This window comes from Paroedura picta, chromosome 11 (assembly GCF_049243985.1).
Source record: "Paroedura picta isolate Pp20150507F chromosome 11, Ppicta_v3.0, whole genome shotgun sequence".
Classification (NCBI taxonomy): Eukaryota; Metazoa; Chordata; class Lepidosauria; order Squamata; family Gekkonidae; genus Paroedura; species Paroedura picta.
The window spans coordinates 39,004,918-39,028,477 of NC_135379.1; the positions used below are offsets into that span (position 1 = coordinate 39,004,918).

Genomic DNA, 23,560 nt, shown 5'->3' on the forward strand with positions numbered 1-23,560 from the left:
GGGATGGATATTAGCTAGAGATGGGCTTGCTAATACAGACAATATGTACAAACACCATGGTTCCCCAAAGGCTATCATGTCCTCATCATTCAGACTGTGGAACGAAGAAGCACCACTTTGAATCCACAGAGAAAGTTCAAATAGGACAACAAATTCTGGTTTTAAATTATTCCAGTGAGAGAGGATCTAATGGGCTGGCAAGCTCTCGCTCTCTCCCCTCACACATGGCCCAGAAATGAATCATAACCACTTTTTATGGCAAAAATCACAAGTTGCAATTTTCGCCAGGCCACAAACGGTGCTTCCGTCCCAAACCGGTTTCAGTCCAGGATTAAGCCATGTTTTGGAATCATGGCTTAGAGAGAGCAGGATGAATGACAGGTTGTGGTTCCAAACTGAACTGCAAAGGGGGCAACAACATGTCTTTGCCTCTCAGAGCTTCCTTTTTCTATTTTGATTTTCTCTTTCTACTCTGACTCCTGACACCCCTGGGAGCATTGGAGGCTGGGCAAGAGGTGGAAATGACATCACGTAAGACATCAATGTTACTTCCAAGTGAAAACATGGATATGATGTCAGTGTGTCAGGTGACACTTTGGACTTTCCTCAAACTCGGTGGTAATATCATAGATTTGGTGGGAATTTGCAGAGTGTTGTTTGCTGTGCTAGTGTCACACAGCATCTGCAGGGAATGGCTTTTAAAAAATAAAGGAGGGCCCAGGATTAATACAGTTGCATGAGTTTGGATTTCATCTGAATTCAGCAATAGACATCACTGTTCATCCAAGCACCACTAGACTCTGAAGACCTAGCTAGCACAACAGCTGTTTGAGGTATGTAAATATGTACCCAAAAATATGTACCTGATACCTAAAAGGCAATTGTGAAGGGCTGAGATTTCGACAAATAAATTAGCCTACAATCTGGGACAAGCGTACCTGATCGCCATGGAGACCGTCGCTCTGACACCGCCTATTGAATACTTTAGGAGTAAGTCATACAAGAACCCCTTGGCCAACAGTAACTCTGTATTTCTGCTTCTGTAACCATGCACCAAAGCATCTCCTAGGCTGAAGCATACGACTGCCCTCCAGTGGGAAACGAGTAGGGAAAGGCAAACAAACAGAACCCTGGTTTCTTATTTCTATAGATGCACAAACCTACATACACTTTGGGCTATTTCCGAAAAAGGAACTCTTTATCTATGCAGCAGGCAAAAAAAAAAAAAAAAAATCCCAAAGCAAACCAAACCCACCCACCCGCACTGCTAAGAAGCATGGCTAGCAATAACATTTTGCAATTTGATACAGGTTGACGTGTTTAAAACATTTCATAACCATTATCTCAATAAGCCTCACAGCAAAGACAGCTGATAATGGATCCATAGGGTTGTATCTAGGGTTGGGCGGTTCGGCGCGCCTCGGCCGCTTCGGTGATTGCAGAAGCCCAAGGTGGCCAGTGCCGCGGCATGGAGCTGACGCTGCCCTTCCCCTCCATGCCACGGCGGTGTCTGCCTCGGCCGCTTCCTCGATCGCCAAAGCTTTGCTCCTTACCATTCCTATAGTCCAGATGTGTGCTGCAGCTGGAAAACACCAACTCAACTTAAGGCCATCTAGTGACTTGACTTAGATGGCTGAGGCTACCCTGATCTTATCCGACATTGGAAGTTAAATAGGGTCGGTCCTAGTTAAAACTTGGAAGGGAGACTAACAGGGAAGCTCAGGGTTGCCACACAGAGGCAGGGTCATCTCTTGCCTTGGAAACTCTACAGCAGGGGTAGTCAACCTGTGGTCCTCCAGATGTCCATGGACTACAATTCCCATGAGCCTCTGCCAGCATTTGTACCATGGACTACAATTCCCATTTGCTGGCAGGGGCTTATGGGAATTGTAGTCCATGGACATCTGGAGGACCACAGGTTGACTACCCCTGCCCTACAGAGTTATCTGGGACTGGACAGCCCTTTGTACCATCAAATCAACATTTACATCCATAGTTTCGTGACTTCACCACTGCATCGATCCTCTCTGGCACTCCAATCCAAAACCTTTAAGGAAGTCAGAAATCGCACACAGACCATTCCAGTGTTTCATGTCATAACAGGTAGAAGAGACTAAAGAACTTGGGATGACCTGGGTGCAGAGCATCACTCAAGAAGCTTTGATTTGAAGAGACTTGGGTCTTGGCCCTGCCACCACTAATTTGGGGGAAGAGGATATTTCATGTAGTTATTCAGCAGTACTAGTATGTCCTTGGTAAACATGAGCATTGCCTAACATAACTACCTTGTAAATTCTAGTAGTAGGGGAACTACTAGTAGGCACATGCTTTTTCTTACTGTTCAGGCATGAACTGTGTGAAGGGATGAGAGAAATTCTCCTTCTTATAGCATTCTCTTGCAAACTTTCAGCCACAGGAGCTGAGCAGGAGAAATACCTTCCTTAGCCTTTGCAACCTTATCCATGCATGGTAATGTCATTCTTTTTGTTCTCGCTCTCTAGCCTAAAAACTGAATTGCTGCCTCCCAAAGACTGCATAACATGCTGCTCAAGGAGACAACAGAAATGTCAGTGTGTATTTCTGGAACTTTCTGTGCTGTCTGCAGTGAAGTCACATCATGTATGCTGGGATACTCTGAATCTAGGAACCCCACCGATGTGAAACCCTGCTCAGTCTCACTCTCCCTCGCTCTTTTTCTTCTCCATCTGTACCTTTTCCTCCTGTTGGTCCCTCCTTAATATAATGCATTCTATCTCTGACTTCTGCTTTAAACTTAAGCCTCGCATCATGAAAAAAAAACACATCCAACATAAATTATGAGTAAGGCCTGTGCCAAAAATCTGCTATTAATTTCCTTGTCTACTCCTCTGCTGGCCTCGTTAGGGTATGGACATCTTTTCCTTTATATACCCACTCAGGCATTCACCTATTACATTCAGAGTAGGGAGTGGGCAATTCCGAGCTTATCCCTATTTCCCCTGCTAAGTTCTGTGGCTATTTTTTCTGCATGTGAAATGGATACTCAGAAAAGGCAGTACAGGAATTGGGGCCCGTCACTCATGATTAAACCCATGGGCAGAAAAGGAAGGAGGTCCCAGCCTGCTAGTTCATAATGGAGATTACTACTCTTATCCTCATTCACCAGATCCACAAGGAGCAGATAAGATACAGCTCTGCTCTATCAGTTTGCTGGAAAAGGAGGGGCCAGAACTAGGAGGAGAGTTGCCAACTATATTCCTGGAGATTTGGGGGTAGTGCCTGTGGAGGAGGTAATTTGGGGAGATATTTAATCTCAAATCTATGGTCTGCCCTCTGAGGTGCCATTTTCTCCAAGGGGATTGATGTTTGTACTTTAGAGATCAGCTGCAATTCGGGAAGAACCCACCCCCTCAAGACTGATGGCCCAAGTGAGGAAAATTGTTATTTGCAAGCAGATGTGCCCACCTTTCATACCTACACACAAGGGTCCCTTTTAGGGTTGTGTGATTCGGCCACCAAAGCAGCCGTTCATGCCCAAAGCGGCCAGCGTTGTTGGCCGCTTCGGGCATGAATGGCCACTTTGGCCGCCAAAGCACACAACCCTAATCCCTTTGCATCAAATGAGAAAGTAATTCTTATCCTTCCCTTGTTTTGTAATGCAATGGGGAAGAGGCAGAAAAACTTGAAGGCATTGTAAAGATCTAGGGTACTCCCACCCTGCATCGCAGCCATTTAAAAGCTTACAACTTTCTACTCCTCAAGATCATAGAGATGCATTTGAAGATAACTAATACATTTACATATATATGCAACGTTGAGAGCTGGAATATTTTTTAAAAATGAACACCCTCAAGAATAAAAATTTGGCATGTGTTAACCAGATTCTACCCATTTCTGAAGAATGGAAGTGTGCAAAAGACACAGCACAGATGAAGAAGAAGAGTTGGTTCTTATATGCTGCTTTTCTCTACCCGAAGGAGTCTCAAAGGTACTTACAGTCACCTTTCTTCTCCCCACAACAGACACCCTGTGAGGGAGGTGAGGCTGAGAGAGCCATGATATTACTGCTTGGCCAGAACAGTTTTATCAGTGCTATGGCGAATCCAAGGTCCCCCAGCTGGCTGCATTTGGGGGAGCTCGGAATCAAACCCAGCTCACTAGATTAGAAGTCAACACTTCTAACCACTACACCAAGTTGGCTCTCTTCACCAAGCTGGATCTCTTGACCTGTAGCTGACTTTTAGATCATAAAAGTCTCACCAAAAGGCATGCATCAAACTCAAGACAGAAAATGAGAAGCAGTCAGAACAAAAGGAATGTTACAGATCTGTTGCAAGATTGATCAGAATTCAGCAGGATTAAATGCAGAAAAATGGGAGTGTAGATAGGATCCAGGGCTAAATCTGCACAGAGCTTTCCCCCCCTGCTTTCAATCCTGGTGAATTCAGATAAATTTGAACCTGAGTCTTTTTGCTCCCCCCCCCCCCGACTTGAAACAGAAACCCATCTGCAAGCGGGCAGGTGAGTGGGCGAGCAGGGAGAGCCGAGATGAGTGGAGATGAGGACCCCTGATTTCACCCTCCAGAATTAAGAGAACTGCCTCCCATGCTGATCTCTCAGCCTCTCCTACCTCACAGGGGCTGAATCTGCAAGCAGACAGGCAGGTGAGTGAGTGAGCGAGCGAGCAGGGAGGGGCGGGTGTTCAGGGGGGAACCGAGACGAGCAGAGATGAGACAGCAGCAGCCTTTCACAGAATGAGGCAGATCTCTGCTGAGAGAAGTGTGGATTCTGGAGCACAGTCACTTTAAACCTTTTAAAAAATTAATCTTGCAACCAGGAATGAGGAATTCTTTGAACTGGCGTCCAGCCAATCAGGGACTGACTGCCTTGTTACAGCATCGGAGCCATGCGGCAGCAATAAGTTATTTCAGGGAAAGCAGACAGCTGCACGCTTACTCATGCCAATTTTTCAAATATCAAGGGTTATATCCACTCCAGGATATCGCGGGGAAAAGGTAGGGTCACTCCGGATCAATCATGCTTGTTGCAGATGGAAAATTTAAATTGTCCAAAATCAAAATGGAAATTGCATTCAGCGTAGACAGCAGGAATTTAATCGACCTGGGATTGGAATAAAAGCTCTGTGCAGTTTCAGCCCTGGTCTCCCTAACGAGATGGAACATGATTATAATCCACTTTGATCTCCATTGCGAAGAAATGTGAGCTCCAAAGCAATGAATTACCCCGCTCTCCTGAGTTTGCTTTACAGATCAAATACCAACAGCATTGTCAGCTTCCTAAACTGGAAGAGGACAATTGCTTTTTCAGGCAGGTGAAGAGGATATTCACTCACAGTGTACAGACCCATTTCTTTTTCCCCTCTGTTATCTCCAGCCAAACAGGTTTTGCAGAGTTCTGAAGCACTGCAAACAAACCAGTTCAACAAAGATGCTAGCGCGGTGAGTCAGCAAACCTGAGGAAATGTCATTTCTATCATATCACTGTCATTTCCCTCAAAACCTACTATTTCTAGCCCAAATCACATTACCACTTCTGCTTTAACAGCAGCAAGTTTTGGCTTGCATCTCTTCTGCTGCTTATAATACCTTGTTGATCAAAACGTGGCCTGATTCTCTTTTCCAGCATTATTTTTCTGCAAAACAAATGTTACACCTGAAAGGAAACTTTTCACATCCCGGGCAATTAAAAGTGAACCCAAAACGAAGGTGGTGAACCCAAAAGCTAGCAGTGGAGATGCTGAAAAACGAGTGTGGCTTTTACAAGCCAATGGGTGTCGGCATTTCTTTTCCTTCCAAGACTCTTGCATCAGATTCATGTGGATAGTCTGACATTTTATATTATGACTGAAATTCAACCTAATGCAAAAACCATCCACGCTGCTAGGTTGACAGTATGAACAGCAGAGAAGTAGGACGGCCCCTTTTCTGGAAATGAGAACCGATGCCTGCCAAGAGGGTGTGGTTCATACCTTTCAGGGAAGCTTCCAAAGTAATCATCTTGGGTCTATCCATCATCCAAGCCAAGAACGGTCTGTGGTTCAGTGGGAAAGCATCTGCTTCACTCACAGAACCTTCCAGGTTCAATCCCATCATTTCCAGTAAAAAGAATTGAGAATTCAGTGATGGGAGATCCTGAAGAGTCAGTCTGAGTAAATAATCCTGGCCTTGACAGACAAATCTAGTCAAGAATCAAGTGGGTAGCCGTGTTGGTCTGAAGTAGCACAGAGCCACCTTAAAGACCAACAAAGATTTATTCAAGGCGTGAGCTTTGGAGTGCAAGCACTCTTTGTCAGACTATGAACTTCCATCATGACAGTGGAAATAAAAAGCAAAAGTTAATTCTGTTAAATTAGTGTCACAACATCCAAATGCAGCCATATGATAATTCTTTGCTAAAACAGCCAATCAGTCCTCTCGAATTCAGTTGTAGGGAAGAGTGCTTGCGCTTGAAAGCTCACCCCTTGAATAAATCTTTGTTGGTCTTGAAGGTGCCACTAGACTCTGATTAAATTTAGGTAAGACAGATTCAGAGTAAGGAAGCTTATCTGTTGCCTTGCAGAAACCCAAGAATGCTAAATGGAGGCGGCAACCAAATGTATGAACAAGCCTTCCCTTAAAGACAAAGCCAATACAGGTGTTTAGAAACGGTTTTATTTATTAAAAGCATTCTTTTACACTGAAGGCGCTGGGACAGCTAACATAAAAACATGATAATAGTGCAAAGATTCCATACCACCTCCAAAACAGCAGATCCTTTCCTCTCCTGAAACTCACCCCAATTCACAGGAAACGAAAGGAACACACAGTGCTTAGAAGCCCTTGTGCTTGTGAACTTGGATCATTCCCACCTCATCTTTCCCCTAGAGCAGGGGTGGTCAAACGGCGGCTCTCCAGATGTCCATGAACTACAGTTACCAGAAGCCCCTGTCCATGGACTTCTGGAGAGCCACCATTTGGCCACCCCTGCCTTAGAGGCTAAGATGTTCAGAAAGCTGCTGCTCAGCATCACAGGACACCCATGAACAAGCTGCAGCAATAGAGATGGGGCTGCTGTGAAGAGAGGGCATCAGGCAACATTGCCTCTCCTTGCTCTCCACCTGGTGCAGTTTCCACCGAAGCAGAAACGGGGGCAAGATCACCCTATTTCCTTCCTTTGCAGCACCAAGAGATCCCCATGATTCTGAGCATCAGTTTTTCAAATTTTCAAGAGTTAAAAAAAATATATCAGCAAGAGCTATAGTGTTAATGCACTAGTCCCCATCTTTCAGAAAAAGCAAGCTGGAATCTAGTGCATTGATGTAAAAGACTGCTATAACATGAAAAAGCTACAGTAATACAGTCGGGTTCCTTACAGTGACATTCACCAGGCTTTTCAGAAAGCAGGCAGGGCCGTTCTAAAGCAGGGCTTGTGAATGGTTGCTCTCCTTCAAGTGAAAGGTTTTCCATGGCTGAGATGTGGCTAATCCTTGCTATTTTTTATGAGCGCTCTGATGGTGGGGCCGCAGGCAGCCACAGAAGGCTGAGGATAGCGAGGGGCAGGTTAAACTCAAAAGTATGTTGCATTGCCTCTGCATTTGTACTACAAGTACGAGCTGCACAGCAAGCAGTCTCCACATGGAAGCAGTCAGGAAGAAGATGGCCCAGCCCAGCCCATACTCAATGAATGCCCATGTTTTCCAGATTTGTTGGTACTCTCCTGGGCACTGTTGATCTTTCTGCTTGCTGAGAGCTCATTTTCAAGACAGTGTGTGAGTTTTATCCCAAACATAATGACTATGACTACTTCCATAGCCATAGGATTGCCGACTTGGACCTGGGAAATTCATGAAGATTTGGGAACAGTGCCTATGAAAGGGGAAATTGGGAAGGGACTTCACCTAGAATCTATAGTATACCATAGAGTCTGCCCTCCAAAGCTGCCTTTTTCAGCAGGGGAACTCCACATTCTGGGGCAGGGGTTGGGTAGCAGGACCTCAGTGGGGTAAAATACCATAGAGTCCACCCTCCAAGGCAACCATTTTCTCCAGAGGAACTGATCTTTGTAGCCTTGTAACTCTGGAAGAACTCCAGGCCCTACTCCAGTGTTGGCAGCCCTAATACACTCTCTCACACTCTGTCTGTCTTTCTTTCATCCTACCTATCTACCTACCTATCCATACCCTGGTCTTCAAATAGTCTGAACCCCAAACCAACTCTTCATCATCATAAGCAGCAGCATGGGACCCTGTGAGCTCCATACTGAAAACACTGACGTCAGTCACATGACAGGAAGGGGAGTTAGAGATATACCTCCTCCATGACCAGAAACATGGGAGAGCAGATCAAGAGGATCTGGGACAGGAAATAGAAGCCCAGCACCAGAAGGCATACAGAGATTTATTTATTTATTTGATTTCTATACCACCCTTCCATATGGCTCAGGGCAGTTTACATACAACATGGGGGATACATGTAACGAATTTGTACATAACATAAACAAATACAACAACAACAATCCAATAGCACAATTTCAGTGATCATAAACAATACAACAGGAACGGAACCCAGCCAAGGCCCCCAAGAGGACAGACTGGTTCAGGTCAGGGAGGGGTGTCTGAGGGGGGACCTGTTGACGGTCTCAGGCAAATGCCTGGTGGATGAGGGACTAAGCTAGGGATCAGAGCAAAGGTGGTGTGTGGGGTTGACCCTTCCGCAGAAACATTATTCTAAATATGCATTTTGTGCCGATGAACTTTGCCACTAGCTGTATTTACAGTCAGCAGGGGAAGAACTATTGTCCTTCCAAGCCTCTGAACATATATCAATTGCATGAATATATATTCTTGTTTTGTAGTTTTCTTTCTTGATCCATGATTCCTAGCACAGTCTTCTATATATTTATAATACACAACATTTTTTCTCAGTTTCCTTAATTTATAGAAAGAGAACTCTGGTTAATGTGCTTGTATTTCAAGATGCACACAGGAAAAGCAGAAAACAGATTTTCCGTCTTCTCTGAAGAACTTGCAGCATGCTGGGGATTTTTCAAAACTGTTACAGGAGACTGTCATCAGGTTACCTCCGAGGCCTTCTGATTTGCAGATCTGGCTGGTTTCCCAACATTTCCCCCCCTGGAAAGCACGTGAAGTGCATTTTTAAAAATTCCAGACACCCTAGATCAGGGCTTGTTCAACTGCGGCCCTCCAGATGTCCATGGACTACAATTCCCATGATCCCCTACCAGCATTCGCTGGCAGGGGATCATGGGAATTGTAGTGCATGGACATCTGGAGAGCCGCAGTTTGACTACCCCTGCCCTAGATGCAAAAGCCTGGACTGAGCAGCAGAAGCCCCTCCTCACAGGAGACGTCCCCCAAAAGAGATGGAAAAGCTTCCTCCTGAGCTCTGATGCATTATAGAAGGGCCCGACCCTCACAGGGGTATTTCAGGTCCTTGTCCTCCTTCAAGTTCAGCTGAAGTAGTACAAGTCCTTCCAAATGTGTGATGCACCAAAGATGGCTACTGTCAAGATCCTGTATGTTAAGTGGGAGGAGGTGGGAAGAGAAAAGTACTGTGTAAGATTGGACACTGTCAGATCTTTATGCTTGAGGATATCCAAATATGCACAACAGGACACACAACCCCAAATATCCTGCCATTTTTAGCAGGACTCCCAGCTGATATCCAGAGCACAGAGATTAGTCCGTCCATCCCCCAAGGAAATGGAAATTTCAGAAAGTGGACCCTACAGTATCGTGTCCCTGCTGAGTTTTACACACACTCACACCCCAAATACCTCTCTCCATAGGGTTCACCCACCCAAATCTCCAGGAGTTTCCCCAACCAGGAGTTGGCAACCCTAGGACACACCGAAACAGAAAATAGGGATGTTTATTTCAGACAAAATGGCTACCCCCTGTATCAAGGAAAGGGCAGGTAGCTCATAATCCCAGGCTGCGTGTTTGAATCCCTCCAATTGTAAGGGAGGGAGAATGTATGGGCTGGATCCTTCCCAGTTCCTGAGCAAGAAGAAAAGAGAAGAGCTGTTTTTTATATCCAGGTTTTCACTACTCGAAGGAGTCCCAAAGCAGTTTACAATCGCCTTCCCGTCCTCTCCCCACAACAGACACCCTATGAGTTAGGTGGGGCAGAGAAAGCTCTAAGAGCACTGAGAGAACATCTTTAAGAGAACCGTAACTAGTCCAGGGTCACCTAGCTGGCTGCACACAGAGGCATGGGGAATCAAACCCAGTTCCCCAGATTAAAGAGTCAGCATTACAGCACGCTGGCTCTCGAGAAGTAACCCTTTCTCTGATTTCAACTATTCTGGCCAATGAGTGAGGTAACTGACAAGGAATTGGACTCTATTTTTAGTGGGATTCTATTTACTTAGTGTTGTTTAATACATGTCCACATTGAGTTCTTATGTTTGATACTCTCTTTCAATTGTCCCAGAAACATGCCCCCAGGGAGCCCTCCTGCTCCCAGTTACCCTTCTTCAGTGCTTCCACACAGTACTCATCCAGCCTTGAGGCCTGGGGTTCACGGCTTCCTCAGACCCTTCCAGCATTTGCATGCCAAGTGGCTCAGGAGGCAGCCACCATGCCAGCACACCGTCCCCTAATGAATCCCAAAGGGGAAATTAATGCAGCCGGCACACTGAGAACGCCGGTCTGCCCCTCTCTGCTGCTGAAGGGCCTTTTGCTAAGGGCAAGGGAAGCTGCTGCCTACCAACCAGATAGATTCAAGTGGGTAGCAGAACAAAATTTGAGTCCGATGGCACCTTTAAGTTCAATAAAGTTTTATTCAAGGTGTGAGCTTTCATATACAGGCACACTTCCTCAGACAATGAAATAGGAACCATCAGAGTACAGATTCAAGGAGAGAGTAAATTAGCAGGAAATTAGTAAACAGCATCATGAAGATATCCAGCAGGTATGCGGCGTAATGAAAATCAAATAATGGTCTCCTGTCCTAAAACTGGATAGATTCTAAATTACATTGCATATTTCATTATATCACATTATAGTCCCATGTCCCTAGAGAAATAAAAGAGGGGATTGAAAAAATACATATATGACAGCTGAATGAAATTATGTAGTAAGAAACCAATATCCCTGTTGATTCCTGGGAAATCCATGGTTTTGAGTGTTGCAATAACTTGCATCTCAGCAGTTTCCCTTTTCAGTCTGTTCTTGAAGTTGCTTTGCAATAAAACAGCTACTCTGAGAGTCTTCATTGACTGTCCAGGAAGGCTGAAGTGTTCTACAGGTTTCTCAGTCCTGTAATTTCTGATGCCAGACTTGTGTCAGTTTATTCTTTAGAACAGGGTTTGACCTATTTGTCCTATGTAGACCAAGCTCAACATGGCGGGTCAAGTGGAATGGAGATGGATGAGGCTAACAACAGGTCTTTATAATCACTCAATGCTTGAGTGGAGATGGAGGAAGCTAGCAACAGGTCTTTATAATCACTTCTTCTCACCACTGGGAAAGCAGCTGCCCTTAATCACTAACCTTAACCCTTTTATTCCCCCTATGTTGTTGTGAACGGCAACTGAACCCAAACACCATTTGTTATTCTAGCAAAACATCATTTGATCTTCACTATGTTGCATATTTGTTGGACAGCTTCATGATGCTGTTTACTAATTTCCTGCTAATTTACTCTCTTCTTAAAGTTGTACTCTGATGTTTCCTATTTCATTGTTTGAGGAAATGTGCATGCACATGAAAGCTCACCTATTTAAATAAAACTTTGCTGGTCTTAAGAGTGCCAATGGACCCATGTTTATTCAGGTTAGGCTGGGAGCAGAGAATTGTGAGGGGAAATTATTGAGGTACTTGGAGCTCTAAAAGGTGTTAAACCAAAATCTGAGCTGCCTGTCCTGAGCCTCCGGGAGAGCAATATATAGATACTAGAAATTAAGCCCGCTGTATAGAAAATACAGCGGGCGCTAGTGGGCAGTGGGTGGAGGGAGGAAAGGAAGGTAGGCAGGCAGCCAGGCATAGAGAAAGGGAGAGAGAGAGACAGAGAGAGAGAGACAGAGAGAGAGAGAAAGGGAGAAAGGAAGATTGAGACAGAGAAGGGGAGATAGGAGAGTAAGCATTGGAAGAAAGAAAGAAAGAAAGAAAGAAAGAAAGAAAGAAAGAAAGAAAGAAAGAAAGAAAGAAAGAAAGAAAGAAAGAAAGAAAGAAAGAAATGGAGCAGGAGAAAAAGAGGCAGAGAGAGAGAACGGAAGGAAGGAAGGAAGGAAGGAAGGAAGGAAGGAAGGAAGGAAGGAAGGAAGGAAGGAAGGAAGGAAGGAAGGAAGGAAGGAAGGAAGGAAGGAAGGAAGGAAGGAAGGAAGGAAGGAAGGAAGGAGAGGGAGGCAGGCAGGCAGGCAGGCAGGCAGGCAGGCAGGCAGATAGGTGCAATGGAAGGGAACGCGGCAGGAGTGGAAAGAAGGGGCCGCTGGGCAGGTGTGGGGGGTGAGTAGTGAGGGGGGAAGAGCTAGGGGTAGAGAAGGGTGGGGGCAAGGTGTTTGGGAGTAAGGAACCAGCAGCAGAGTGCGGGGGTGAGTTGTGGGGCGGGGGAAGCATGTGGGGTCAAGAGGGGTGGCTGCCTACCAGTGTCGGCATCGACTCCCACATTTGTGTGTTGTTTGGGGTCAGTGGCGAGTCTTGCGGCTGGCTGGCGGGCACCTGCGGGTGTTTGGGGTATGCAAAGAGACAGGGCTGCTATGTCAGTGATGTGGCAGGGCTGTCCCTGTGGCGGGGCCGAATGCGGGTGGGGCCGGGCTGCTGCCAGGCAGCTGCAGGGCTTCAGGGTAGGAACGGGACAGGGCCGCGGCGTCAGCGACACGTCAGGCCTGTCCCCTTGGTGGAGGGCAAAGCCCCCCCCCCACCTCTAGCAGGTTGGGCCAGGCGCCTGCGTGTCCTCGCGGTAGGCAGCCTGGTCATGGCTGCCTGGGGGGAAGGTGGTAGATGTGGGGGGGGCGGGAGGCTCTTCATGCCTCCTGACTCATCAGGCCGGGGCCAAGGGTCCAATCACCAACTGTGCTGCGCTCAGCTGGTGATTGGTGCCTTCTCCCTGGAATGATAAGTGGAGGGCTCAATCGGCAGGTGCAATGTGCCTGCCGATTGAGCTCTCCGCTTGTCATTCTGGGGGGAAGGGGCCAATGGGCTCCCTTCCCCCATCACAGACAGGTTCCACCCCAAGGGCCCTTAGCATTTTATTTATACTGCCTCCACAGAGCAGTTACAGATGTTGTATGCCACCCCAAGATGACAGGCTCGATTGGGGCAACTTATAAGTACCAATCAGCCAATTAACCAATTAGCCAATTAAACAATTAGCCAATTAACCAAATAACCAATCAACCAATTAACCAATTAACCAATTAGCCAATCAGCCAATCAACCAATCATCCAATCAAGCAATCAACCAGCTATACAATTAACCAATTAACCAATTAACCAATTAACCAATTAACCAATTAACCAATTAACCAATTAACCAATTAACCAATTAGCCAAATAACCAATCAGCCAATTAGCCAATTAGCCAATCAACCAAATCAACCAATTAACCAATTAACCAATTAACAAACACACAGATAAATACATTTTGGGCCTAATACATTTTGATCTATAAGATGTGATGAAAACCTTATAGATTGAAACATGTTAGATTCAAGGTTTTTGTATTTATAGTGTGCATGTTTGAGTGAGGCGTATGTGACCTTTAGGGAAAAGAAATGTTCCTTTTTTATGGTTCTGCAATTACCTTGAGCTCTGTTTAATAAACTGCTTCTTTAATATATTTTTCCAAGAATACAACGGGCGCTAGAGCTTGGCAGTGGGAAGAGGAAGGGGAGGAGTTGTCCAGTCTGTAAGGGCATGGGGTGGAATGTGTGTGTTGTGTGGGAGGTTGTGGTGGCATGGTGGCAAATGAGGGTATGGATATGGAGATATGGGTGTCAAGAACCTGTGGTGTGGAATGTTCATTGAGTGTGGGAGAGGACTGACCTTTGGGAATTTTGGCATAGTGCTTACAGATGAGCTTTCCAGAGCCATGTCCTCAGATATGTGAAGGGAAAATCAGACTAGAGACTCTTCTTAGGGGAAGATTACATGGCAACCAATTCCTCCCAGTTTTGCATCATTTCCCTTCTTGTGTGAATTAGGCCACATTCACCGAAATGCCCCTCTGCCCTAATACACATGGGGTAGTCACAGTACACAGGTGTCCACCCTGTTCCTTCTTTTCCATTTTTTCAGTGTTGATAAAATGTTATGTGCCCACATGCTTCTTTCATGGTTGTTCCTTAGAAGAACGGATTTTTGTACCCTATTGCTTACTACCGAAAGGAATCTCAAAGCAGTTTACAAACACCTTTTCCAGTCGTCTCTCCACAATAGTCAACCTGTGAGGTATGTGGGGTTGTAAGAGATCTGAGAGAACTGGGAATGGCCCCCAGTGACTCATCAGCCCTCATGTGTCTCAAAGCATTTTCCAATCGTCTGCCCTTTCTCTACCCATAGCAGAATCCCCAAGAGGGAGGTGGGGTAGCAAGCCTCACAGGGAAGCTGGCAACCCTAAGAGGAAGACTCTCTGTGCACAGCAGTCTTGACCTTAGTAAGGTTTTTTATACTGTCTTTTTAATTTGCCAGGCCAAGGTTATTTGCCAGGCCAGTAAGACATTACAGTTACCATGTATCTCCAGACATTTACTTGTTCTCTATTTACAGTTTCAGGCTGTAAATATTTATTTAGAACTTCCTGCACTTTCCAAGCTCATAGGACTGATGCTGGTCTGCCTGTCTGCATCCCAGAATACAAACAGTTGCTGGTAAGGGCTGGCCATAACCCATCGGCCAGGAGGGACACTCCTGCACCACTCCCTCCCAACTGCTGGCAAAAATGTCTCCTCTGAAGGCTGGACTCTGAGGCATTGTATGATTTTGAAGTCCCACCTCCAAACCTCCAGGAATATTTCCAACCCAGGGGTAGCCAACCTCCAGGTGGGGCCTGGAGAGCTCCTGGAATTACAGCTCACCTGCAGAGTATAAAGATCAGCTTCCCAGGCAGAAAGGACTACTTTGGACAGGGTTGTGGTAGAGAAGAAATATTTAAGGCCTCCCACACAGGTTGTTGTTGAATTGAAAGACTTGAGGTCTACTCAAGTTGTTGTGCAGATGAAACAGGAGACAAAAGAGCCAGTTTCTTCTGCAGAATAATGCTGTGCAGTGACTTCAAATATGCAGAGAGTTGCAAAGAAGAAAGACACATGGCTTGGCTGTGTCTAACCTCCAGGCAGAGCTGTATTTTAAGTGAGAAGGGGCTTTTCTGTGGCCTCCCTGTCAGGCAACTGTTTGGCAGAAGGGGAACGCTCCCCCCCCTCAAAAGGAAGGCCCTCAGGCTCCCCTGCATTGCTCTCTAAAGGAAAATGCCTCCCTCCCCTCAGTTAGGGCCTGTCAGAGGCTCCTTCGCAGCATGCCTGAAGGGGGGGGGGGAAGGGGAGCACTCTGCAGCCTCCGGCCAGCTCTGTCAGGGTTCTGAGGCAATTTGCTGTTAGACATGACAGTTTGGACAGCCTTGGGGCAAAAAGGGCTGGCGCAGCCTCTGTTCTCATCCCCCTTGGCAGCCCTGCTGACCTCCTCTCCCTGGTCAGGAGCAGACTGGCAGCCAGACTGGGCTGGGTGAATGGAATTTTGGTCTGTCCTGGTGAGGGGCCAATGGGGAAGGCACTTCGCACACCTCCCCATTGGCCGCTTGGCCCTTGAGTGGCCTGTGAGTGGCACTTGGAGGGGCGAATCAGGAGCCGTTTTGCGGCTCCTGATTTGTCCCTCTGAGTTTTTATCATGGACAGAGCCCTCCCTAACTCCTCCCCAATAGCCCTTAGGGCTTTATTTAACCGCAGGGGCGGTTAAAGATAATAAATAAATAAATGCTATTTAAGAGAAAGGGGTTCCTTTTGGAGGGGAGGCTTGAAAGTAAAGAGAAAATTAATCCCAGGTTGGGAAATTTCAGAAGATCTGGGGGTGGAGCTTGGGAAGGGCAATTGTTTTGTTGGGGGGGGGGGAGGACCTCAGTGGGGAACAATGCCAGAGTCCACCCTCCAAAGAAGCTGTTTTCTCCTGGGGAACTGATCTCTATAGTCTGGAGATCAGCTGTAAAACCAGTAACTCTCCAGACAGCCCCTGGCAAAGATATGTGGGGAAGAAAAATGGTGAGGGAGAAACAAAGAAGAAAAGACACTGTATGTGGGTGGGAAGGCATGGAAGTTTTCACCTTCTTATCCACGATCTTTCCAGAAAGATCAACTAAAGCAGGTTTTGGAAACCAGGGAGCCAACTTGGGAGTAACCCAAACGGTGTCTGGCTGCAGGACAAATTTGCGTGGGCAAACCACTTCGACATCCACAAGCAGCAAAATCAGCAAAAAGCCAAGATGCCCATGAACGTAATCTGTGAAAAGCAGTATCTTCCTGCCCTCCCCACTGACGGTTGTATATGTTGGCCCTGATCCCATATTGGCTATATTCCTCCATGGCACAGTTCCCAGCATGGTTTGGTCCTCTGAGTCAACGAACCACTTTTGAAGGCTCCGGAGACTTCGAAGCGGGCTGTGGGTTTTGCCAGTTTGCTGAAGGAACCCAAATTGGGAACCACTGTTGGGGGAAACTATCGAGCAACGTCCAAGTTCAGCGCTCAAATGACAGGCGGAAGTTAGAAGGCCCTTAATGAAGCCCACAAGATGGTTCCCCTGACACCCTCTCTGGAATAAATTTAGAGAATCAAAATCTTGCCTCCCCATCTAAAATTCAGGGTGGGGCTCCAACTGATACAGGGATCAGGGTTCCCCTGCCCCCCTCATTCAAACATTGCCCAAGTTGGCACCTAGAACCTTGGGATTCATGCCAGTATCCTTTTTCTGTGGCATGGGCATGGATCTTCGGACACAGGAATGAATACTGAACAGAGCCAGCCTGGTGAGATTGTAGGTGATTGACTAGGGCACTGTATTATCAGAGTCTATTTATGTTTCTGTCCTGTAGCAACAGAGGCTTCCACCCCCCCCCCTTTGCTGATGTTGTTTGGGGGGCACAAAGGGGAAAGAAACAAAGAGGAGCCTCATTCATAGAATCATAGAGTTGGAAGGGACCTCCTGGGTCATCTAGTCCAACCCCCCGCACTATGCAGGACACTCACAATCCTATCGCTCATCCACTGTAACCTGCCACCCACTTGAACCTTCACAGAATCAGCCTCAGAATCAGAACAAGCAGTTGTGCCAGACCCTACAGATAACAAGCAAATGTGATAAGGGCCTCTGAGCAGCAGCCAGATGTGCTTCATCTACTCTCCCCAATAAGTGCTGTGGGGGCTTGTCCTGAGATGGCCATTTACACTGTAGCTTTCTTAAGCAACTGATTTGGGCAGCTGACAGCTCTGGGCTGGTTCCCTTAAGAGCGCCAAGAACGTTATGGCTTGAGTTAATATGCAGACCGCGTGTTTACATCAGTGTTCAAATGTGCAACCTTGCACATTTTTCAAAAGTCCTACAATTCTCCGTAAGAAAACCAGGCTCAGCATTCTTGTCTTCTGAGAGGCTCTCTCGTATTCTCCTTTGCAAAACAATGTCCTTCCCACACCCACAATAGTAATTCTGGAGCGGTAGTTATGCCCGTCGGTCAGCAGACAGGAATCTTGTGGCACATTAAAAATGAACATTTTCATAAGCTCTCGTGAAAAGGAAGAGGTCCCCATGCACCCCACACCCCACATGAAAGATTAAAAGGTAAAGGTATCCCCTGTGCAAGCACCGGGTCATGTCTGACCCTTGGGGTGACGCCCTCTAGCATTTTCATGGCAGACTCAATACGGGGTGGTTTGCCAGTGCCTTCCCCAGTCATTACCGTTTACCCCCCAGCAAGCTGGGTACTCATTTTACTGACCTCGGAAGGATGGAAGGCTGAGTCAACATTGAGCCGGCTGCTGGGATCGAACTCCCAGCCTCATGGTCAGAGCTTCAGACAGCATTTCTGCTGCTTACCACTCTGCGCCACAAGAGGCTCCACATGAAAGATTATGTTGGACCAAAAGATGCAACAGAACTCCAGTTTCCACTTCCCTTACCGTGAGCACCAGCCTCTACGGAATCAAGGATAACTTTGAAAGAGACGGAGGAAACAGAGAAATTGGCAAGTCCCCTTTCAGGACAAGGATTCCTAGAAGTCTTCAAGACCTGGCATGCTGAGAATGCTAAACATGTGATTGATTTAAGAGAAAAGGCTTTTCCCATAGAAATATCTATGGTTGCCATTCTCCAGGAGGGGCCTGGCTATTTCCTAGAATTACAACTGGTCTCCAAGTGAGGGAGTTTTCTTCCCCTTGGAGAAAATGGCCGCTTTGGAAGGTGGTCTCTCTGACCCTGCAGAGATCCCTTCTCTCCCCAAACCCCCCTTCCCTAGGCTCCACCCCAAAAACGTCTGGGTATTTCCCAATCAGGAATTGGCAATCGTATGAATAGCAATTTAACTGACTGAATGTGGCTCTATGCTTGCTTGTTTTTTTTACCGATTCTTTATTGTTATCGATTGATCAACGCTTGTCTATTATTACAATTTTATTGCATCGTTTTGAGTTTACAAGCTGCTTCAAGTAGGTCTCCAAAGAGGCAGCATATCAATGTTCTAAATATATAATAATATTCTTCCAAGAATATTTCCTTTCATACTTAATATAGAAACATGACAAAAATGGATGAGAAGGTCTGATTCAAAAGATGCATTGGTCCTAAAGGTCCCAAATCATGTGCATGTATCAGCGGAAAGAAGAATAAAATGTTTTGCATGTGTCAAATGTTGGAACACACCCACATTTTCTATAGGCATGACTGCAGGGCGACTTTCCATGTTGGCAGTTCAGCACCAGTTTGGTGGAGAGCATAGAGCACCCCACAGCGTGGTTGTGAAGGCAAATATGGTGTGCATGTGGGAACGGCAGCGCTGACTGCAGCTTTTGGCTCCTTAGGGAAAGGATTCCAAAACAATAAAGAGTGTCCTCCAATAGAGCTGCCATCAGAAAAGGACACCAGATTCCCTACAGATCTTATGACCGCTTTCATGGCCAATTACATGAATTAAGATGTTTGGCTGACTGGGATAGGTCAGGCTATCCTGATCTCATCAGATTTTGGACCCAAAGCAAGGTCAGCACGGTAAGTACTTGGATGGGGGGCCATCAAGGAATCCCAGAGTCACACCACAAAGGCAGGCCAAGTGAAACTGCCTCAGTGTCTCGCCTTGAAAACCCTACAGGATCGCCACAAATTGGTTGTGACTTCATGGCCCTTGATGCACACGTGGACATTTCACTAAAATGTAAAGAGGCAAGGTGGGCTGGGGAGATCCTTTTAGAGAGATCAGCTATTGTTGTTGCTTTGTGCTGCAAAACTGGACACCCAAATGTACCAGTGCTGATCACAGCTGAGAAGGAAGAGTTCTAACCCTATCTTGTAACGGACGAGAGTCTGAACAAGCCCTTCGCATACATGAGTAGAAGCAGCATAATCCTGCCTTGGACTGCTCAGCAGAACCCAGAGGGCTGAGCAGGAACTCCTGGCTTGTTCTTGGATGGGAGGCCACCAAGAAAGTCCAGGGTCTCTACACAGAGGCAGGCAATGGCAAAACCACCTCTGTCTGCCTCTTGCCCATTAGGGATTTCAGCCACAAGCACAAGCCACAAAAAGCACAGCCCGTCCCCTTGGGTCATTGCCACAAGCTGAAAACAGCCCTCCCACCCACCCCTCTTTGCTCCCTATATAGACCATTGTATGCATGTCCACAAAAATAATCCAGCACATGGGGGAATTCGGGGGGAGGGGCTCTCCCTACTTCCTCCATACCATGCATTTGTGCATTCTGCTCTCTACCATTTCATCCCTATTTTCCTCTATTTAAAAGCATTTGTTTTACTTACTTGCTTCATTTACACTCCACCTGTCTCTCCAGGGCGGACCCAAAGCAACTTCCAGCGTTCTCCTCACCCGCACCCGCCTGAGAGCGCGCCCCCGGCCCGACGCCCCCCAGGGAGCTCCCAAAAGTGAATGAGGGTGTGAACCCAGGACCTCGACGGCGGTCACAGGGCGCGTGGCCAACCATCCCTAGTTCCCCGGCTGCTTCAAAACCAACCGACGCGCTGGGTCAAAACTTGGGAAGGGGCGCGGGAGCTCGCCAGAGCGGCCGCCTTCCAAGCCCGACGTCGCGCACGTGGGATCAGGCACTTTGCGGGCATTCTCGAAGTCGTTCCGCACCGGCAACTCCAGCGGCAAAGGCGCCTTGAAAGTGCATGGCGCGAGGAAGGCCAGTCCAAGAAGCAGGACCGACAAGCAGCCGGGGGCGGGGAGCCCCAAATCTAGCCCGGAACCCCCCGAGGGACTTTTCCGGCACCCTGACAGGTTTGCATGCAAGCTCCCTTTAGAACCTCCGCGCGCCCGCCTTACCATCTTCCGACGGGCGGCTCCCCTCCTGCTCTCGGCCCCGTCGTTTCCCGCCTCCCTTTTGTCCTCCGTGCGGCGGGGCGGACCTCCCTCCTTCCCTCCAGCCGCGCCGAGGCTCCTGGCGCCCTGCCTTGGTGGAACGGCCGGCCGCCGGGGAGGGGCCGGCCGCGCTGGGCAGGTGGAGCCCTGGCGGCTGCTGCTGCTGCTCTTGCTGCCGCCGCCAGAAAAGTTTGGCCGAGCCCTGCGCGCCCCGTCGTCAGTCTCGCTTGGCGGGAAAGGAGCGGCTGACGCTATGGGGCGGCTCCTCGCACTCGCTCGCCGCCAGCCCGGCTTCCAGCGGCGGACTTGGCCGAGCGCGCCGGCGTGGCGCCTGGGGAGGGGGCGGCCTGCTCGTCGGGGGAAGGAAGAAAAGCCCCTCCAGGCGGCAGAAGGCTGCGCGGGGCCGCCAAGACGCAGGGCGCTTTCGCAGCCGGGTTTGCCTCTCCAGAACAGGGCCGTCTGTTTCCGCAGGAGATGGAAAGAGCGTTCACCGTGATGTCCGGAATGGCGCTTGGATTCCCTCTGGAGGGCAGCCGTCGCGCCCTTTCTGCACACCTTGGAGAACGCATTTTCAGTGTGTTTCTGCAGTTGGGTTTTCTTGTGCACAACAGGAAGATCGACTTCGAAAGTGCAGGGAAAGTGCCTCGTCTCACCTAGAGTTGGAAGGGACCTCCTGGGTCATCTAGTCCAACCCCCTGACGTTGCAGGGCACTCACAATCCTATGGCTCTTTCACTGTAACCTGCCACCCCCTTGAACGTTCATGGAATCAGCCTGTACATAATGGTTGGAAATCTCAAAAGTTAATGGCGGAACACCAAATGGTGTGATTTATTTCCATTCTTTCTAGGCCCGGCTTCCAAGACAACTTATGTGAAGTGGTTCCATGCAACTGCCGGGCATCAGGGCTGCAGAACCGGCCAGAAGTTTCAAAACAGAAGTGGAGCAAAGCACAAGTATTACCATGACTGGCTGTGGTGGGATTTCCTTGCTTTGTGTCCCTGGTCTGGTGATTTTAGCCCATTGACGGTTCACCAGTAACTCTGGGCAGCCTCATCAGAGGGAGGACATGGCAAGAGGGAAACCTCTCCATGCAAAACATGACACATTAAACGAGGCAACATTGACATCGGGTCAGCAGGGCGTACACTACATTCCAGACGACAGTCTTCACAAAAATATTTCCAGGCAACTGAAACGTTTAGCAGACTTTGAAAAGGCCAAGGCAGGAAAGCTCAACTTGATGTGTCTGGCTGGAAAGAGATGTGTGTGTGTGTGGATGTGTGTCAGAAGACTACTTTGCAGGGGTGGCCAACGATGGATGACATCTGGAGAGCTACGGTTTGCCCCCCCCCCCTGCATGGTTTGAATGCTGCTGCAGTAGCATCTGAGAGCATCTGCAGTAGCATCAGAGAGAATTTATATACAATCACGAGCAATGGATCTTCACGCCATTGGTCAGTTTCAGTTTAATGTCTGTGAAAGAACGCTTGCATAATTTGATGGTTGGGGGTCACCACAACAGGAGGAACTGTATTAAAGGGTCGCGGCATTAGGAAGGTTGAGAACCACTGCTTTAGGAAGAATTGTTTGGCCCAAAGGCAAAAACCGGACCTACTGGTGGCTACACATAAGTATCCTCAGCAGGTCTTGTAGCATCTGCCTGGGGGCTTTTCAGTCCCCTCTCTCCCCATGCCATAGCCTTGACTCCAACCAGGCCCCCACGGGCCCTGGCATTCAGCATCAAACAAGCATTCCTAGTGTATGTCTGATCAAAAGTCTTCCCAGGGAATATGAGGACTCTGTAATGTGCCAATCAGCCCTTCAGAAGCTACATCTGGTCTTGGGATCTCGTTAAGAAAGGGTATCAGCTCTTATGTCTGTCTTTGCCCGTGATGGGGGGGGGGGGTGACGGGGTTTCCAAGTCAGGGTCCGGGATAGAGAAGGGCAATGAAAGAACACAGGCTTGGACTGCAGAAGGTCACTGCTTCAATGCACTTCATTTCCAGTGAAAGGGGAGGACTTCTCTGTTGGTGGGTTAGGCCAAGGAGTTACATACAACCACTGGCTTGACAGAGCATAAGGCCACAACGTTTATGGAACACACATGACTTAGCAAGACTGCTTGCTATATAGGGCCAGCTTGGTGTCTTGGTTAGGACCTCTAATCTGGAGAACTGGGTATGATTCTCTGCTGATGAGATGACCCATTCGAACAGATGAGATGACCCATTCATCCAGGAACATGCAGCCAGCTGGGTGACTGGGCTAGGTACCATCAGAGCTGTTCTCATAGCAGTTCTGTCAGAGCCCTCAGCCCCATCTACTTCATAATGCGTCTGTTGAGGGGAGAGGAAGGGAATGTTGTGGGTAAGTCGCTTTGAGGCTCCTTCATCCAGGAACAGACTATACTTGCTATACCTGATCATGACTATGAAGCCAACGGTTAGCAGGCCATTGCTGATAGACCCAGAAATAATCTTCGACTTGGCTGTCTGCTCAGTAACAGCATGGCGGCTGTTCTTCCTGCATCCGCTTTTGTCTTTTCCAAGCCCTGAAGTGGTTCCAGGTCAGGAGGCAGCTTGAAGCAGAGACTCAGCTGCAGTCCAGTTCAGCGATGTGGCAGAATCGTCTGTTGCTGTGATCCTTTCTAATTGAGAGCCAGCTCATTAATTCCGTCGTATCTCCTAATGTTTCTTGTTGCTGTGCAAACATGTAATAAGAACTGCAAACAGAGGTAAATGCAGGTGTGTGATGGGAGATCTTTCTGTGGTTTCCAGCCACTGTATATTAGCACAAGCAGCCTAGGAAAGAAGGAAAGCTTTCATCCAAACCAAACACGGACTGGCCGGCAGGACCTCATGAACACACATATAGCTTTGTTCTTCTTTTTCCACATCTGTGCAGCAACAGAAGCACTAGATCAGGGGTAGTCAAACTGTGGCCCTCCAGATGTCCATGGACTACAATTCCCATGAGCCCCTGCCAGCGAATGCTGGCAGGGGCTCGTAGGAATTGTAGTCCATGGACATCTGGAGGGCCGCAGTTTGACTACCC

The 23,560-nt window shown here is 47.8% G+C and overlaps 1 protein-coding gene across 3 annotated transcripts in view; it reads right to left on the reverse strand.

The window, feature by feature from the left end:
- Positions 1–21,009, reverse strand: part of GASK1A (golgi associated kinase 1A) — a 31,257-nt gene extending 10,248 nt beyond the window's left edge. For 2 of the 3 annotated variants that reach the window (XM_077303239.1, XM_077303237.1), the window contains exon 1: positions 19,946–20,122. In XM_077303239.1, the coding sequence (XP_077159354.1) occupies positions 19,946–19,954 (9 nt within the window). In that variant the 5' untranslated portion in view covers positions 19,955–20,122. Of the gene's footprint in view, positions 1–19,945; positions 20,123–20,468 lie in introns of those variants that run through there. The other variant, XM_077303238.1, reaches the window with a different exon arrangement.
- Between the last annotated feature and the right edge of the window lie 2,551 nt (positions 21,010–23,560).